This window comes from Rana temporaria, chromosome 5 (genome assembly GCF_905171775.1).
Source record: "Rana temporaria chromosome 5, aRanTem1.1, whole genome shotgun sequence".
NCBI lineage: Eukaryota > Metazoa > Chordata > Amphibia > Anura > Ranidae > Rana > Rana temporaria.
Genome location: NC_053493.1, coordinates 85,651,317 through 85,665,398, shown reverse-complemented (window position 1 = coordinate 85,665,398; position 14,082 = coordinate 85,651,317). Strand labels below are relative to the sequence as shown.

The following is a 14,082-nucleotide window of genomic DNA, read 5'->3' as shown; positions in this document are numbered from 1 at the left end:
GTACTGTCTAATGAACATCTTTCCATCAGAGACTCCTAGCTACACATCATCATCATCATCATCATACCATTCTCTTTTGATTTCCTCGAAATACTTGTTGCCATTGTGTGAAGCACATCCTAAACCAGACACATTATTTTTCTTGCTACTGTATGCTTTATCACCTTGGCTATCTGCATCTTGTAACTAGTCAACTTAAGGAACCATTTCTCCCTACATAGTTTTTCTTAATACCTGATCAAGCTCTGCACCCCCTCCCATAAGCCTACTTACTATGAGGTTTATACCACCCTGGTTGCATTGGGGATGTGACTCTTTGCATATGGCTGATACACATGGGTATCCATGTACTGGTTTTGATGGACATATCCTTCAGAAAACTTCAGAAGTGTTGAATGCTGAATATGCTGACAGAGGTTGCAGTTCTGGACCGGAGTTAAAGTATAAGATACAGGTCACTAGGTAGGTGAGTATAATAGTTCTATTGCAGGGTGCTGGCTTTAGGATTTTTTTTTTCAGACTTGCCAGGTCACTTTAAATGATTAAGGAGATTATCTATATCAAATTGCGAGAAATGAAGAAAATGTTAAATGAAATGAAATTCCTCTCTTGTTTTTCAGTTTACCTAAAAGTTCACATCCAGTTCCATTCAGATAAAATAATCACTTTTAAAAATGGTGGAATTTGACCATAGAATCTGTAATACCAGATTTCACCAGCAGGTGATGCTGCAAGTGCAATCTGGAAAGTAATGGAAACGTAGATAGATAACTGATGCATGCTTTAATCATACTATATATACTATTTGTAATTCTTTAAAGTGAAAACTTGTAAAAATCTTGATTTTTTTGTCTTTATATCTCTTACCTTTTGTAGAAGTATGGAAAGCTCAGAAGCCTCATTTATTTATCATAAATATATGGAAATGATGACTGTGTTAGACCAGTACGAGGAACAGTCCTATAAAAAGTGGATATCTGGGGTTGATGAAATTTGTATGTTCAATCTAGACCAACCACTCATAAGACGTACTGCAGATGGCTTTCTCTCTGTCAGCTTTGACCCCAAGGTACATATTAACAACTTCTTAACATTTTTGGATGAGTGACTATGACTGTTTTAAACTAAGAAAGGTGCGATGTCCCTTCATAAGTTTATAAATGGATGAATGAGTGCAATAAAGCAAATATGAAATCGCAAAATAAGAAAATAATTGCTTTATTGCACTTATTCACCCATTTATACACTTAAAGGGACAGCACACCTTTCTTGGTTTAGATCAATTATTGACCCAGAGTCTGGGTTGCATGAGCTGCAGCAGTCCACTATATTATCTAGTCTGGAGCTGAGCGCAAGAAATTTCCTTACATGACTATGGCTGTGCATTAAAAGTCCAGCAACCTGTTGTATGTAATGGCAGCACGGCCATTTTATAATTCTAGTCGTAAATACGAATTGGAAGTGATACAGACATGCAGGCTTAAAGCACTACATAAAATGTTACTTATCATATTCTGTGTATTTTCTTTCAGCTAGTAGCAGTATTAAGAGAAGTTAAATATCTTCAGGTATTAAATCATTCAGATATACCCAAGGCTGCATTGGGAATTTTTGAGAAGAAAGAAATGCTACACAAGGTAAGGTTCATGTTGAAATCTCAGTGTGTATTGTTCTTATTAAAGCAGTAATAAACCCAAAACCAAATATTTATTATATTGCTACTTACCAATTCTTAGATGTGATGGCTGCATTCGTTTTCTATTTTAGGTTTTCTTATTTTTTCATCTGGTGATCCAGTCAGTAAGTCTTTTGTTTTTCAAAAGAAAAATCTCTCTTCCAGATGTATCAGTTTACAGAGATAAAAAAAAGCCAATTACCACTGACAGGGGTACTTAGAATGATCAACTTTTAATTATTCATGTAAACCTATATCCTAAAAAAAAAAAGCTTCCTGTAACTGCTTATAAAGTTTGAGCTGGAGTTTGGCTTAAATTTGGTGTTTAAATCTGCTAATACATTGAACACTTACCCTCTTTCTCAGACTGACAACGCTGCTGTCTGCTGTGCCCCCTGTCCTCCATGATCCAGAGTGGGCACTCTAATACAGGACATGTGTTACTTGCCAGATCACCAGCTAAACACAGATGGGGAACAAACTTAGAATAGTTGTAAAGGTAAAAGTTTTTTTTTACCTTAGTGCAGTGGTCTCCAAACTTTGTAAGCAGAGGGCCAGTTTACTGTGCTTCAGAGTTTACGAGGGCCGGACAGTGGTCAGTGGGAGTCGAAAAGGTCCTGACATCAGTGGGAAAAATGAACGCCCCATTGTTTGTTTCAGTAATTGTGCCCCGTCATTGGGTCCCATTGTTGGTGTCATTGAGGAAAATATGTGCCCCATTGTTGGTTTCATTGAGAAAAACTGTGCCCCATTGTTGGTGTCTGTAACGGAATGACCCAGGACACCCAGAGACTTTGTGAGGATGGGGGATACTCCTGTGTCAGCGTCACTGATAACTCTTGGGTCTGAGTCCACCCTGTGCCCTTTGGGCATGGGGTGGCAAGTGAATCATAATTCATGTATTACATGAGATGGGACATCACTGATAGTTCGTATTGCAGGATTTTGAGATACTGCAAGATGTTAGCTCAACCAGTCAATAGTGACTCATTCTATGATAAGCCCTGACTAGTGACATGCTAATTGAGTCAGGGCCTGGAAGACATTTCATTGTCCTTGTGTAAAGGTGTTGTAACGGACAGGTGTTAATCCAGGTCTGCTCCCAGACCTCTAATTATGTATGCTAAATACTGTTTATGTGTGGAATGTACTTGTCGGAGACAGAACGTCTGCCTAGGGAACTCAGTGTGTGATGGTGTTTTGTTTGTTATGCTGTTAATGAAGGAATGTTTAGTAATTACCCTTAGTGTGTGGGTGGGGAGTTGATTGTTCCTTTAATGCCTTGTACTGTATATAAGCTGAGAAGGAACCATTAAAATTGTCTTCATTTAAAACAAGTACAGAGCTGCGTGTCTCGTCTTGATTCTGGGGAAATGGGAGGCCTGCTGGTTTGTCTGTGTGTCAGATGAGCTGTCGTAGTTCATGGAAGGTCGTAAACGGTGGTGACCGTTACAGTGTCATTGTGAGCAATTGTCCCCTATCATTGGTGTCATTGTAAGAAATTGTGCCCCATCCTTGGTGTCACGGTGAGGAATTGTGTCTCATCTTGGTGTCATTGGGAAGAAAGGTGACCCATCGTTGATGCCATTGGGCCCCTTTGTTGGTGCAATTGGGCCCCATTGTTGGTGTCAGTAGGATAAACTATGCCCCATTGTTGGTATGAGTGGATAAAATAGTGCCCCAAGATCTTGATAAAAACAAGCATCTGGCCCCCGGGCCACAGTTTGGAGACCACTGCCTTAGTGCATTCTCTGCATTAAAGTAAAAACAAAATGTAATAGTAGTACAGTTCCCAACCCCCCTGAATCCAAATAGGAAAAAAAAACTGTGCTAACAAAATAATATGTGAACGTGAGGAAGTCCCAAAATTGATATATGGGAAAAAGCTGCCAGTACCAATTACCTGAGATACCAAAAGTAAATGAACAATATATAAAAATAAGGTACAGCGCTAAGTGAAAAGTTCTTGAAAACAAAAATGTGAAGAATAAAATATCTAAAATATAAAAGAGTTAATGACATGTGTTGAAACAAACAACTGTGAAGAAAAAGTTCCAAGCTATAAGTATTAAAGTCCATAAAATGTGATTCACATTGCAGTAACAATTGGATGAATAAAAAGAAAAATCTTCTTCCACCAAGAGAACACCCAGTGAGTGAGATGTAGTCTCCTTACCACAAATGGATGACCGTCATTACAGTGGTCTAAATAGACACAGGGATTTTTAAAGTCTACCCGGATAGACGTGCTTCAAATAAACGGGCAATAACTCCAAAGAGTATAAAAACGGGGGGGAACTAATGCGCAAAACCAACCTAAACAAGGGCACAACAAAGCTAAAATAAGAAAATCAAACTAATAATGCAGCTGCCACGACTAATAGTGTTCACACACTTAAAGCAATTAATGACAAGGGGGGGTGTAATGGCTCTTGCAACAGGATCTAATTAAAACTAAATACCAATAACGATTTCCATAATGTGAATAAGTTGTCAGGATAATGTGCTCCACTGGTTCCTGTGTAAAATGTGTTCCACTCTGAATAAAATCAAATACCCACCCAACATTAACTGGGTAATGTGGAGAGTAATAAGAGTGGATAAATGATGATAAAAAAGACAAATGTGCCAGTGACCCGCACAATATTAATAGCGAGTGATCTGGAATCGTTCAGATAAAATTAACAAGCAGTAGCTATCTTCATAAACATATAACATATATAGTGCAAATATGCAAATGAGCTCAAACCAATCCAAAGTGCATAGTGCAATAAATTAATAATATCCATAAAAGTGAAAAAAACATCAAAAAGTGGAAGAAATATAAATAATCAAATTCCAATCCATGCATAAAAGTGAAAAAAAGAAAAGAAACGTGTCCAGTGCAATAATAACGTGAAAATGAAAAACAATCCAATCCAATAGTCAAGAACGCAATTTCAAACAAAGAATGAATGAATATAAAGTGCATCTGTGCTTCACTTCTATTAAGATTCCATGATGAGTGCTTCAGTGCAAAGTAAAAAACATGCTTCCAAAATGACAGACTCCAAGCCTTTCCACAGTGCAGTAGTGAAGATGGAAATGGTTAATACAAGCCCCTAACCTTGAAGCGGCTTGTATGTAAGCCTTATAACATGTAAATGAAGGATGTCCCACAGCCAGCCTGCCGTTCTTACACTGCATAAACAAAGACCTGATCCCAGCAATGGCACTCAAAAAGAACACAAGGAGGCTTCCATAGCAGAAGACCATTCACAATTTAATGAGTAAAAACATTTAAAACACTTACAGACAGAGCTGTATAAACAGCGTGTAGTACGATCGGATCTCCGCTCTGCGGCCGCAAACGGATGAAGTCACCAGCAATCCTCCTCTTCCTCACGCGTATCGTAACGAATACACGTTACTTAATCATAGGATCCTATGATCAGAGGAGGATTGCTGGTGACTTCATCCGCTCGCGGCCGCAGAGCGGAGATCCGATCGCCATTACACCCCCCCTTGTCATTAACTCCAAAGAGAACTCGCTCCAGAAAGTAAGTTGATACTTCAATAACTCATGAAATGAAAAACAAAGGGAAACCCCATAGCGTAATACTGCTTAAAAGTGGGTTTAATTGGATAATAAAATTGCACTTACAGTTAAGTTGATAAAGTAGCGCGGTAAAGTGCAAATATAGAGGCAAATATAGAGGGAATGTGGCGTTCCACTCAGCGAGGCCACACCTACGCGTTTCGTCATCAAAAGACGTCGTCGGGGATAGGCATTCTCTTTATATTTGCACTTTACCGCGCTACTTTATCAACTTAACTGTAAGTGCAATTTTATTAGCCAATTAAACCCACTTTTAAGCAGTATTACGCTATGGGGTTTCCCTTTGTTTTTCATTTCATGAGTTATTGAAGCACCCCCTGAATACTTGCCTAAACCCGATCTGGAACCAGCACTGTGCACGTGTGCAGCAGCTCTTCTCCCCTCTCTAAGCTTTCACAGGCTTGGCTGAGAGTAGCGGTAGCCATTGGCTCCTGCTACTGTCAATCAAACCTGTCAGCAGAGAGTGGGGGGTGGGGCTGAGCCGGGCTGTGTGTCCTAATAGGAATATAATATGACATAGCTTCCTATGAGGGCACTTGGCAGGGGGGAAGCCAGGAGCACTGGCAGAGCACCCTAGAAGAGGAGGATCACCGCTGTTCTGTGCAAAACTATTACACAGAGCAGGTTAGTATGACATGTTTATTGTTTAAAAAAAAAAAAAAAACTTTACAATCACTTTAAAAAAAGAAAAGGAATGCAGCGACCACATCTGATGATTGGTAAACTGCAATGTGCCAAGTTTTTGGTTTTGGATTTAATACTGCTTTAATATTCTCTTCACTTAAGGGTCAGTTCACCAATTTTTTTTTTTTGTTATACCTGGAGGCTAGTATGTTGTCAGGCCCTGGATTCCTATTAATCTCGGATATCCCAACCGTGAGATCTCCCTTCCATAATAACTCAGTTTCTATCCACCTTTAAATGTTTCTGCCCACATTTGTGTGTTCCAGCATCTTGTGTTGCATTATTCATGATAAAAAGTAATGAAGACATCCAACAGGCAGTGCTGGACTTCTGCTTAATGGCTGCAGACCCCAAGTGCTTAGATTTCACTGAAAGAGTCTCTGAAAGACATAAGAAATTGTCTGTGGGTTTAACCCTCCAGCATCTACCAAAATATCAGTGCATGGTGAACCGGCCCTTTTAGGTGTCTGAAAAAAGCGTAGGTAACCACTGTAAAGTCTGAATCCGTTCTGTGTCACTTCAGGCAGAACTAGTTGCATACACATACTGCAATGGAAGGGCTCTCGCGCTATCGATGTTCTAAACCTAGGGGGCACTGCTGCAGTTACCTGAAATTGGTCCTAGCCAAAAGTGAAAGCAAATGAAATGAGTGATAATAACTGCGCTGTATGGGTATGGAGGGAATAGGGCAAAAAACAATAAACAAAAAATCAAAACAAAACAGTGATCAATAAGTCCCACCAATTGGGCAGGGTGAACTCTACAAGCAGTGTGCAATCTGAACTGTGAAGGTGGGTGATCTGGAAAAGGTTAACACTATGCAGCAAAATCCTTATAAGGAAATAAAATAAACATGGAAGTAAATAAACACAGTTATCAAAATAAATGTCCAGGATTGGTACCAAGGACCAAAGGTAAGTGATCCTAACACATAATGTTTTTTACCCTTTATTATGTGTTGGGATCACTTACCTTTGGTACCTGGGAACCAATCCTGGACATTTATTTTGATAACTGTGTTTATTTACTTCCATTTTTATTTTATTTCCTTATAAGGATTTTGCTGCATAGTGTTAACCTTTTCCAGATCACCCACCTTCACAGTTCAGATTGCACACTGCTTGTTCACCCTGCCCAATTGGTGGGACATATTTTTTTATTTTTTTTATTTTTATTTTTTTCCGACTCATAGAACACTTACCGGAGACCTAATCAATTTTGCGTTCATACACTGTCTCCATCCTGGTTCGCATCATGGTGGGAAATGTCTTTTTTTTTTTTTTCTCCTTCCTTTTTTTTTTTTCTTTTCTTTTGCTTCTTTTGGTGGGACTTATTGATCACTGTTTTGTTTTGCTTTTTTGTTTGTTTTTTGTTTTTCGCCCTATCCCTCCATACCCACACAGCGCAGTTATTATCACTCATTTCAGTTGCATACACATACGTTCATGAGAACTGAAGAAAAACCTGAGGCATGAACAAGGTTACTATTGTTTGGTAAATGGTCTGCAACGTTTTGAAAGTTTGAGAACCTGTTCCTGCTCAATTTTTTATCTGTATATGACAATCATTAATTTGTATGATATAGTATAGTTATTAGTAGCTGTATCCTTTTTGAAGGTGCCTTTTTTTACATACAGTCAGTGGCAGGCCCGTCCATACGGGGCGCAGGGGGCGCCACCCCCTAGTCCATACATGATTAGAGTCGGACACGGAGCACTGCATCCTGAGTCCACCCAGTTGTGGGACAATAGCAAATAAATTTTCGCTATTGTCTTCCTTCTCATCGCCGGGGACATCGCTGGGTATCCATGTAAGTGCTGCTGGTCCCCACATCTGGCCATCGGAGATGGAAGTCCCAACAGCGGGTGTGTGTCAATTGTCAGCTGGCACCAGGCTGAATAGCTACCCAGTGCCCTGTGTATTTAGCAATCTGTGTTGGTGACAGAGGAGCTGTGCATTTCATCTGGGACCCAACCGCCACATTCCCGTCTGTCTCCTCCGAAATATTTAGCACCGGCCACCACTGCGTACAGTATATGTAATGTCTATAGATATCTGTAGCCAGTTTTACTGAAAGTGATACTAAACCCACAACAGTAAAATCAGTCTGTGTATGCAGTAAAGCATGCTTGTTATACTCACTGTGGAACCTGTGGTTAATCTTCTGCATTTTGTAAAAAGGCTGTTTAAACCCGTCTTTTATGATCCTCCCCTTCTTTTACTGTCCCCAATTTATCTTCTGATAGAACAGAGCCCTGGGAGGCACTCTGCACATGCTTTTTGGTGTGTATTGCTAGAGAGATTTTTTGGGGAGGGTGCATGTGATCAGCACTGTCCAGACAGAAAGTCAGGCAGACTCATAGGACAGTCAAAGGAGAATAAACTCCTCCTACAAGCTTTAACCAGTGCTGAGCTGGACAATGGTAGACGTCACAATGCTGCTATTTACTGCTCATGAGAAAAGCTATTTAGCTGTTTATATTTACTAAAATAATTGTATTTCCTTGAGCCAGATTCAGATAGAGATACGACGGCGTATCTCCTGATACGCCGTCGTATCTCTGAGTTCCGTCCGATCTATGCGCCTGATTCATAGAATCAGGTTCCGCATAGATCCCCCTAAGATCCGACAGGTGTAAGTGACCTACACCGTCGGATCTTAGGCTGCAATTCCCGGCCGGCTGCTAGGTGGCGCTTCGTTTTTTTACGCAACGAATATGCAAATGACGATTTCCACCGATTCAGAAACGAACGACCGCCCGGCGCATTTTTTTTACGACGCTTGCGTTCGGCTTTTTCCGGCGTATAGTTACCCCTGCTATGTGAGGGGTATCCTATGTTAGGTATGGCCGCCGTTCCCGCGCCGAGTTTTGAATTTTTACATAGTTTGCGTAAGTCGATTCAGAAACGAGCTGGACGTAAGTTACGCTTACATCTAAACCAATGACGTCCTTGCGGCGGAAATTCGAGCATGCGCACTGGGAAAAATCGCAGACGGCGCATGCGCTGTTCAATCGGCGCGGGGACGCACCTGATTTAAATTGTACACTCCCCCTAGCCGCGGAATTTGAATTCCGCCGGGGGATTTACGATACGCCGCCGCAAGTTTAGAGGCAAGTGCTTTCTGAATTAAGCACTTGCCTCAAAAACTTGCGGCGGCGGATCGTAACTCAGATAGGTTACGCGGATGTAAAGATCCGCTGACCTATCTGAATCTGGCCCCTTGTTTTTTTGTACTGTGGGAGACCAGATATAGTGAATGCAGGGTGCTGGGTTAAGTAACACTTTAAAGCCCCTTGTTGTATCCATTGCAATGTTCAAATTCTTTAGAGACTCCCCTTGATGGTATGCACTAGGGGATATAGGTCAGATTTTGCCATCTTCAGGCTCGGGTATTACTGCACCCTTTGTTCCAAATATGGGGCAGCAGAGAAGTTAGTAAATGTGTATGGATAAATGGAATAATTGCTTCTCATGCTGATATTTTTTTTATAGTATATTGAAGGTTTGGACCTTCTGGTACAGTGGTACAATAAACTAAAGCAAACTGTGCTAGAAGTAGAGTACCCCCTAATTAAAGACGACATGGAGGCCATTGATGAACAGTTAAAAGATGCTGAGAAATTTTATACATGGAATCGTGATGACTGTTGGGATTACATTGTTCAAGTACAATCCGTAGTGTATGACTTGGAGAGCCGAGTACAAAAGTCAAAGGACAACATAGCCACAATGCACCAGATCATGACCACATGGGCAGAGCAGGCTTTATTTTCCCGAAAGGACAACAAAAAAGATGCCTTGATCAATTTGGAGGACAAACGTGAACGCGTAAATAAGAAATACAAATTATTTCAAGAAGATGGAAATAAACTACGTGGCCTGGCTGAGGTACTTGAGATTTGTTTTTATGTTTTTTTGTACTATTAAAATTGTGAAAAGCCTGCTAATTGTTTTAGAGGACTGAGGGTCACATACTAAGTCAGAGGTTCCATCTCAGAGGTGAACAGCCTGTTGGTTAGGTATGCAAGATCATTATATCATTTTAAAGCGGAAACTGAGGATCAGTCATAGGAAGATTCATTTAACCTAATTGTGTCACTACTACTCTTATTTTGTTTTGTTTAATATTTAAAATATTAAATAATGTTGTTAAATATTAAATTATTTGTGTACACTGTCTTACAATGAAATGCCTTCTGAAAAGACTGAGGCCCCGTACACATGTCCGAGGAACTCGACGTGCCAAACACATCAAGTTCCTCGTCGAGTTCAGTGTGGAAGCCACCGAGATCTCGGCGGGCCGACTTTCCTCATTGAACAACGAGGAAATAGAGAACATGTTCTCTTTTCGGCCCGACGAGTTCCTTGTCGGCTTCCTCGCTGAAAAGTGTACACATGACCGAGTTTCTCGGCAGAATCCAGCTCCGATCGAGTTTCTGGCTGAATTCTGCCGAGAAACTCGGTCGTGTGTACGGGGCCTGAGAGTTTAGTTAGCTATTTACTAGAACAGCAGACCAATTGTACTGACAAGTCAGAGCTCTTTTATGTAAACCTTTAGACCCCTTTTGAGACCCCTTTCAGGCATTTTAGCTCTAAAAATGGCACCAAAAAACGCCTCTCACGCCTCCCCAGTGTGAAAGCCGGAGTGCTTTCACACTGGGGCAGTGCGCTTGCAGGAAGGAAAAAAAGTCCTGCAAGCAGCATCTTTGGGACAGTGTGGGAGCGGTGTATACACCGCTCCCAAAACGCCCTGCCCATTGAAATTAATGGGCAGCTCTACGGAAGCCCTGCAAAGCGATTCGGCAGCGCCGCAACACGGGTGCTTTTAACCCTTTCTTCAGCCGCTAGCGGTGGTTTAAAGCGCCCAGCTATCAGCCGAAAAGCGCTGCCATAACACCGGTGAAGCGCCGCTTAAACTAGCAGCGCTTTATCGCTAATGCCGGCATCGCCCCAGTGTGAAAGGGGTCTCACACTGAAGGCATTTTTCAGGCGTTTTAGTGCTAAAAATAGCACCTGTAAAACACCTCTCATGCCTCTCCAGTGTGAAAGCCAGAGTGCTTTCACACTGGGGCGGTGCGCTTGCAGGACGTTAGAAAAACTCCTGCAAGCAGCATCTTTGGGGCGGTTTGGCAGTGGTGTATACACCACTTCCAATACATGTTACTCTCTTTAAACTGATTTTAATGTTTATGATCTGAACATACTGTTTAGTGTATTTTATCATATGTCAAACTCTGTATTTTGTAATGTGCATTTACAATAGAGATGAATTATGTACAAATTATTCATAGCAACAACTCCCAAATGCGGATACGATGCAAAGGCATCCCATTCATTAGTGTGAACATACAGTACCTTTAACACTACATGCATACAGCCAGGAGGTACATACCCTTAAGACATAGGCCCGGATTCACGTACCTCGGCGCATATTTATGCCGGCGTAGTGTATCGAATATACACTACGCCGACATAGCACAGAGCGGCGAGCACAGTATTCACAAAGCACTTGCTCCCAACGTTGCGCCAGCGTAACGTAAATTAGTCAGCGTAAGCCAGCCTAATTCAAAGTAGGTGATCCATTTAAATGAAGCGTGACCCCATGCAAATGATGGTCCGAACGAACGGCGTATGCGCTGTCCCATGGAAGCATCCCAGTGCGCATGCTCAGAATCACGTCAGAAATACTCCCTAAGATACGTCGAATCACTGCCTACGACGTGAACGTAACCTACGCCCATCCCTATTCACGTACTACTACGTAAACGACGTAAAATACGACGGCTGTTCCCTGGTCCATACCTTAACATGACTTACCCCTGCTTTATGAGGCTTAACTTTACGCCGGACGTACGACTTACGTAAACCGGGTATATGAATGCGCCGGGTACAAGTACATTCGTGAATCGGCGTATCTCCCTCATTTGCACATTCGAATCGTAAATCAATGGAAGCGCCTCTTGCGGCCAGCGTAAATATGCGCCTAGGATACGACAGCGTAGGAAAGTTACGTCGGTCGTAGGAAGCCTATTTTCAGGCGTATGTAGTTCTGTGGGTCTGGCGCATAGATACGACGGCGCACATTGACACTTACGCGGCATATCTCGAGATACGTCGGCGTAAGTGCTACGTGAACCCGGGCCAATGTAGATTTCAGTGTCCACCATTATCTTCGCCACATACTGAACCTACATACCATCAGCAACTAGAATCCTCTTTTGGGAAAAGACAGCAGGAACATGTGACCTCATTTTAGAACTTTATCGCACATTCACAATTTATTTTTAAGTGAAGTTGAACATTTTCTAGTCTGCTACTGTAGGCTGCATACACTCAGTGGCGTATCTAGGGTATGGCAGCCATGGCAAGTGCCATGGGCACCATATGAAAGGGGCGCTGTTGAGTGGCTGGGCAGCAAGGCATTTACCAGGGTCTGAGGGTCTCTTCTTCCCTCCTCCCGAGCATAGGCATGATCTCCTTTTCAGCACCTTTGCTAATGGACAATGGCAACGCTATCCCTGCTGCGTTTAGCCACAGCCCTCCCCTGTTCTCCCTGGCTCTCCCATTCCATCTGGTCAGATTGGCAGCGCACAAAGAAGAAGGAACATCATTTTCTCCCTCTCCTCTGTGAAAACTGAGGCCTTAAGTGATGGAGATTTCATCACTTACAGTATTGGTTCTGCATTTACCTGGCCTTGGAGGGCAGAGGAGGGATCAGGGGTCTAATAAACCCCAGATTTCCCCATAAAGAGGATATGTCACTACCCAAGGTATCATAAGGGATGATAAATATCACTAGTTTTGTTAGCTGTTTTTTTGTTAAGGTTATCTGAAAGATGGGTTTCACATGTTTCGACAGGGGCGCAGTTTCAGTGCTTGCCATATGCGCCATTTACATTAGATATGCCTCTGCATACACTGACCATAAAAAAATCCATTGCACATTAATCAGTGGTAATCAGTAAAGCTGCAGGCAATTGCAAGTGCTGGTGGTTTGCATTTTAGTACATGTATTTCTGGAGCTTTTTTTTTTAAAGCGGTAGTTCACCCCCCCCCCCGACACATTTTACCATCGAGACAGGCATTGTAGCGCGAGCTACAGTATGCCTGTCCCGATTTTTTTAACCCCGTACTCACCTTGTAGTCGTCCATCGTAGATTCCGGCTCCCGCGGGGAATGGGCGTGCCTATGGAGAGGGAGGATGATTGACGGCCGGCCCTGGCACGTCACTCTCCCCGAAGACAGCCGGAGTAGGTCTCGGCTCTTCACGGCGCCTGCGCACAGGCTATGCGCACGCGTCGTGAAGACCGAGCCTATTTCGGCTATTTCCGGAGAAGCGTGACGCGCCAGAGCCGGCCGTCAATCATCCTCCGTCTCCATAGGCACGCCCATTCCCCGGAATCTTCGATGGACGACTACAAGGTGAGTACGGCGGTAAAAAATTCGTGACAGGCATACTGTAGCTCGCGCTACAATGCCTGATTTTAAGGTAAAATAAATAAAAAACATTTTTTTCCCGTCGATAGGGTGAACCCCCGCTTTAAGGTTAATGTAGCCTGATTTCAAATACACTAAGTTTCCTTATGGTTTTTGTTTTAACTGATGTATAGCTTTAATTAATTTCACAGGATAACATGAAACTCTTAAAGGCTGTTCCTGATGTGGACTCCTGGAAAATCTATGTGGAATACATGGATGACATTGTAATAGATGGCTTATACAACACTATTCTGCATTCCTTGGAGTTCTTTATACAGAACACAGATACAAAGTTAAAGCCAGCACCTTTATTTGAGGCACAAATGTCACTCAGTGGTAATGAAATTGTATTTAAGCCTTCACTGCAGAAGGAGGATGGCGATGGTCTTTATGACCTTATGGAGGAGCTATTGGGTGACATACTTAAACTGTCAGGACAAGTAAAAAGAATTGCAAAACATTTTGGAGTGGACAATTACCAGGTAAACGTTTTACTTTAAAGAGTATCTACAATAAGATTCAAAAGCAAGACATTTAAAATGCAAGTGTTCCCAGAACACAACGGGGGGGGGGGGGGGGGACGTCATGCCTGCAGTCTGCCAGAGACTGTGTGGCCGGAAGTGGGTGCAAATATCTGTCTATC

At 42.2% G+C, this 14,082-nt stretch overlaps 1 protein-coding gene across 1 annotated transcript in view; it reads left to right on the top strand.

The window, feature by feature from the left end:
* DNAH11 (dynein axonemal heavy chain 11) overlaps window positions 1–14,082 on the top strand; it is a 376,413-nt gene that overhangs the window by 60,118 nt on the left and 302,213 nt on the right. The window contains exons 13-16 of the mRNA XM_040352802.1: window positions 877–1,069; window positions 1,533–1,637; window positions 9,453–9,848; window positions 13,589–13,921. Of these exons, the coding sequence (XP_040208736.1) occupies window positions 877–1,069; window positions 1,533–1,637; window positions 9,453–9,848; window positions 13,589–13,921 (1,027 nt within the window). The remainder of the gene's footprint in view (window positions 1–876; window positions 1,070–1,532; window positions 1,638–9,452; window positions 9,849–13,588; window positions 13,922–14,082) is intronic.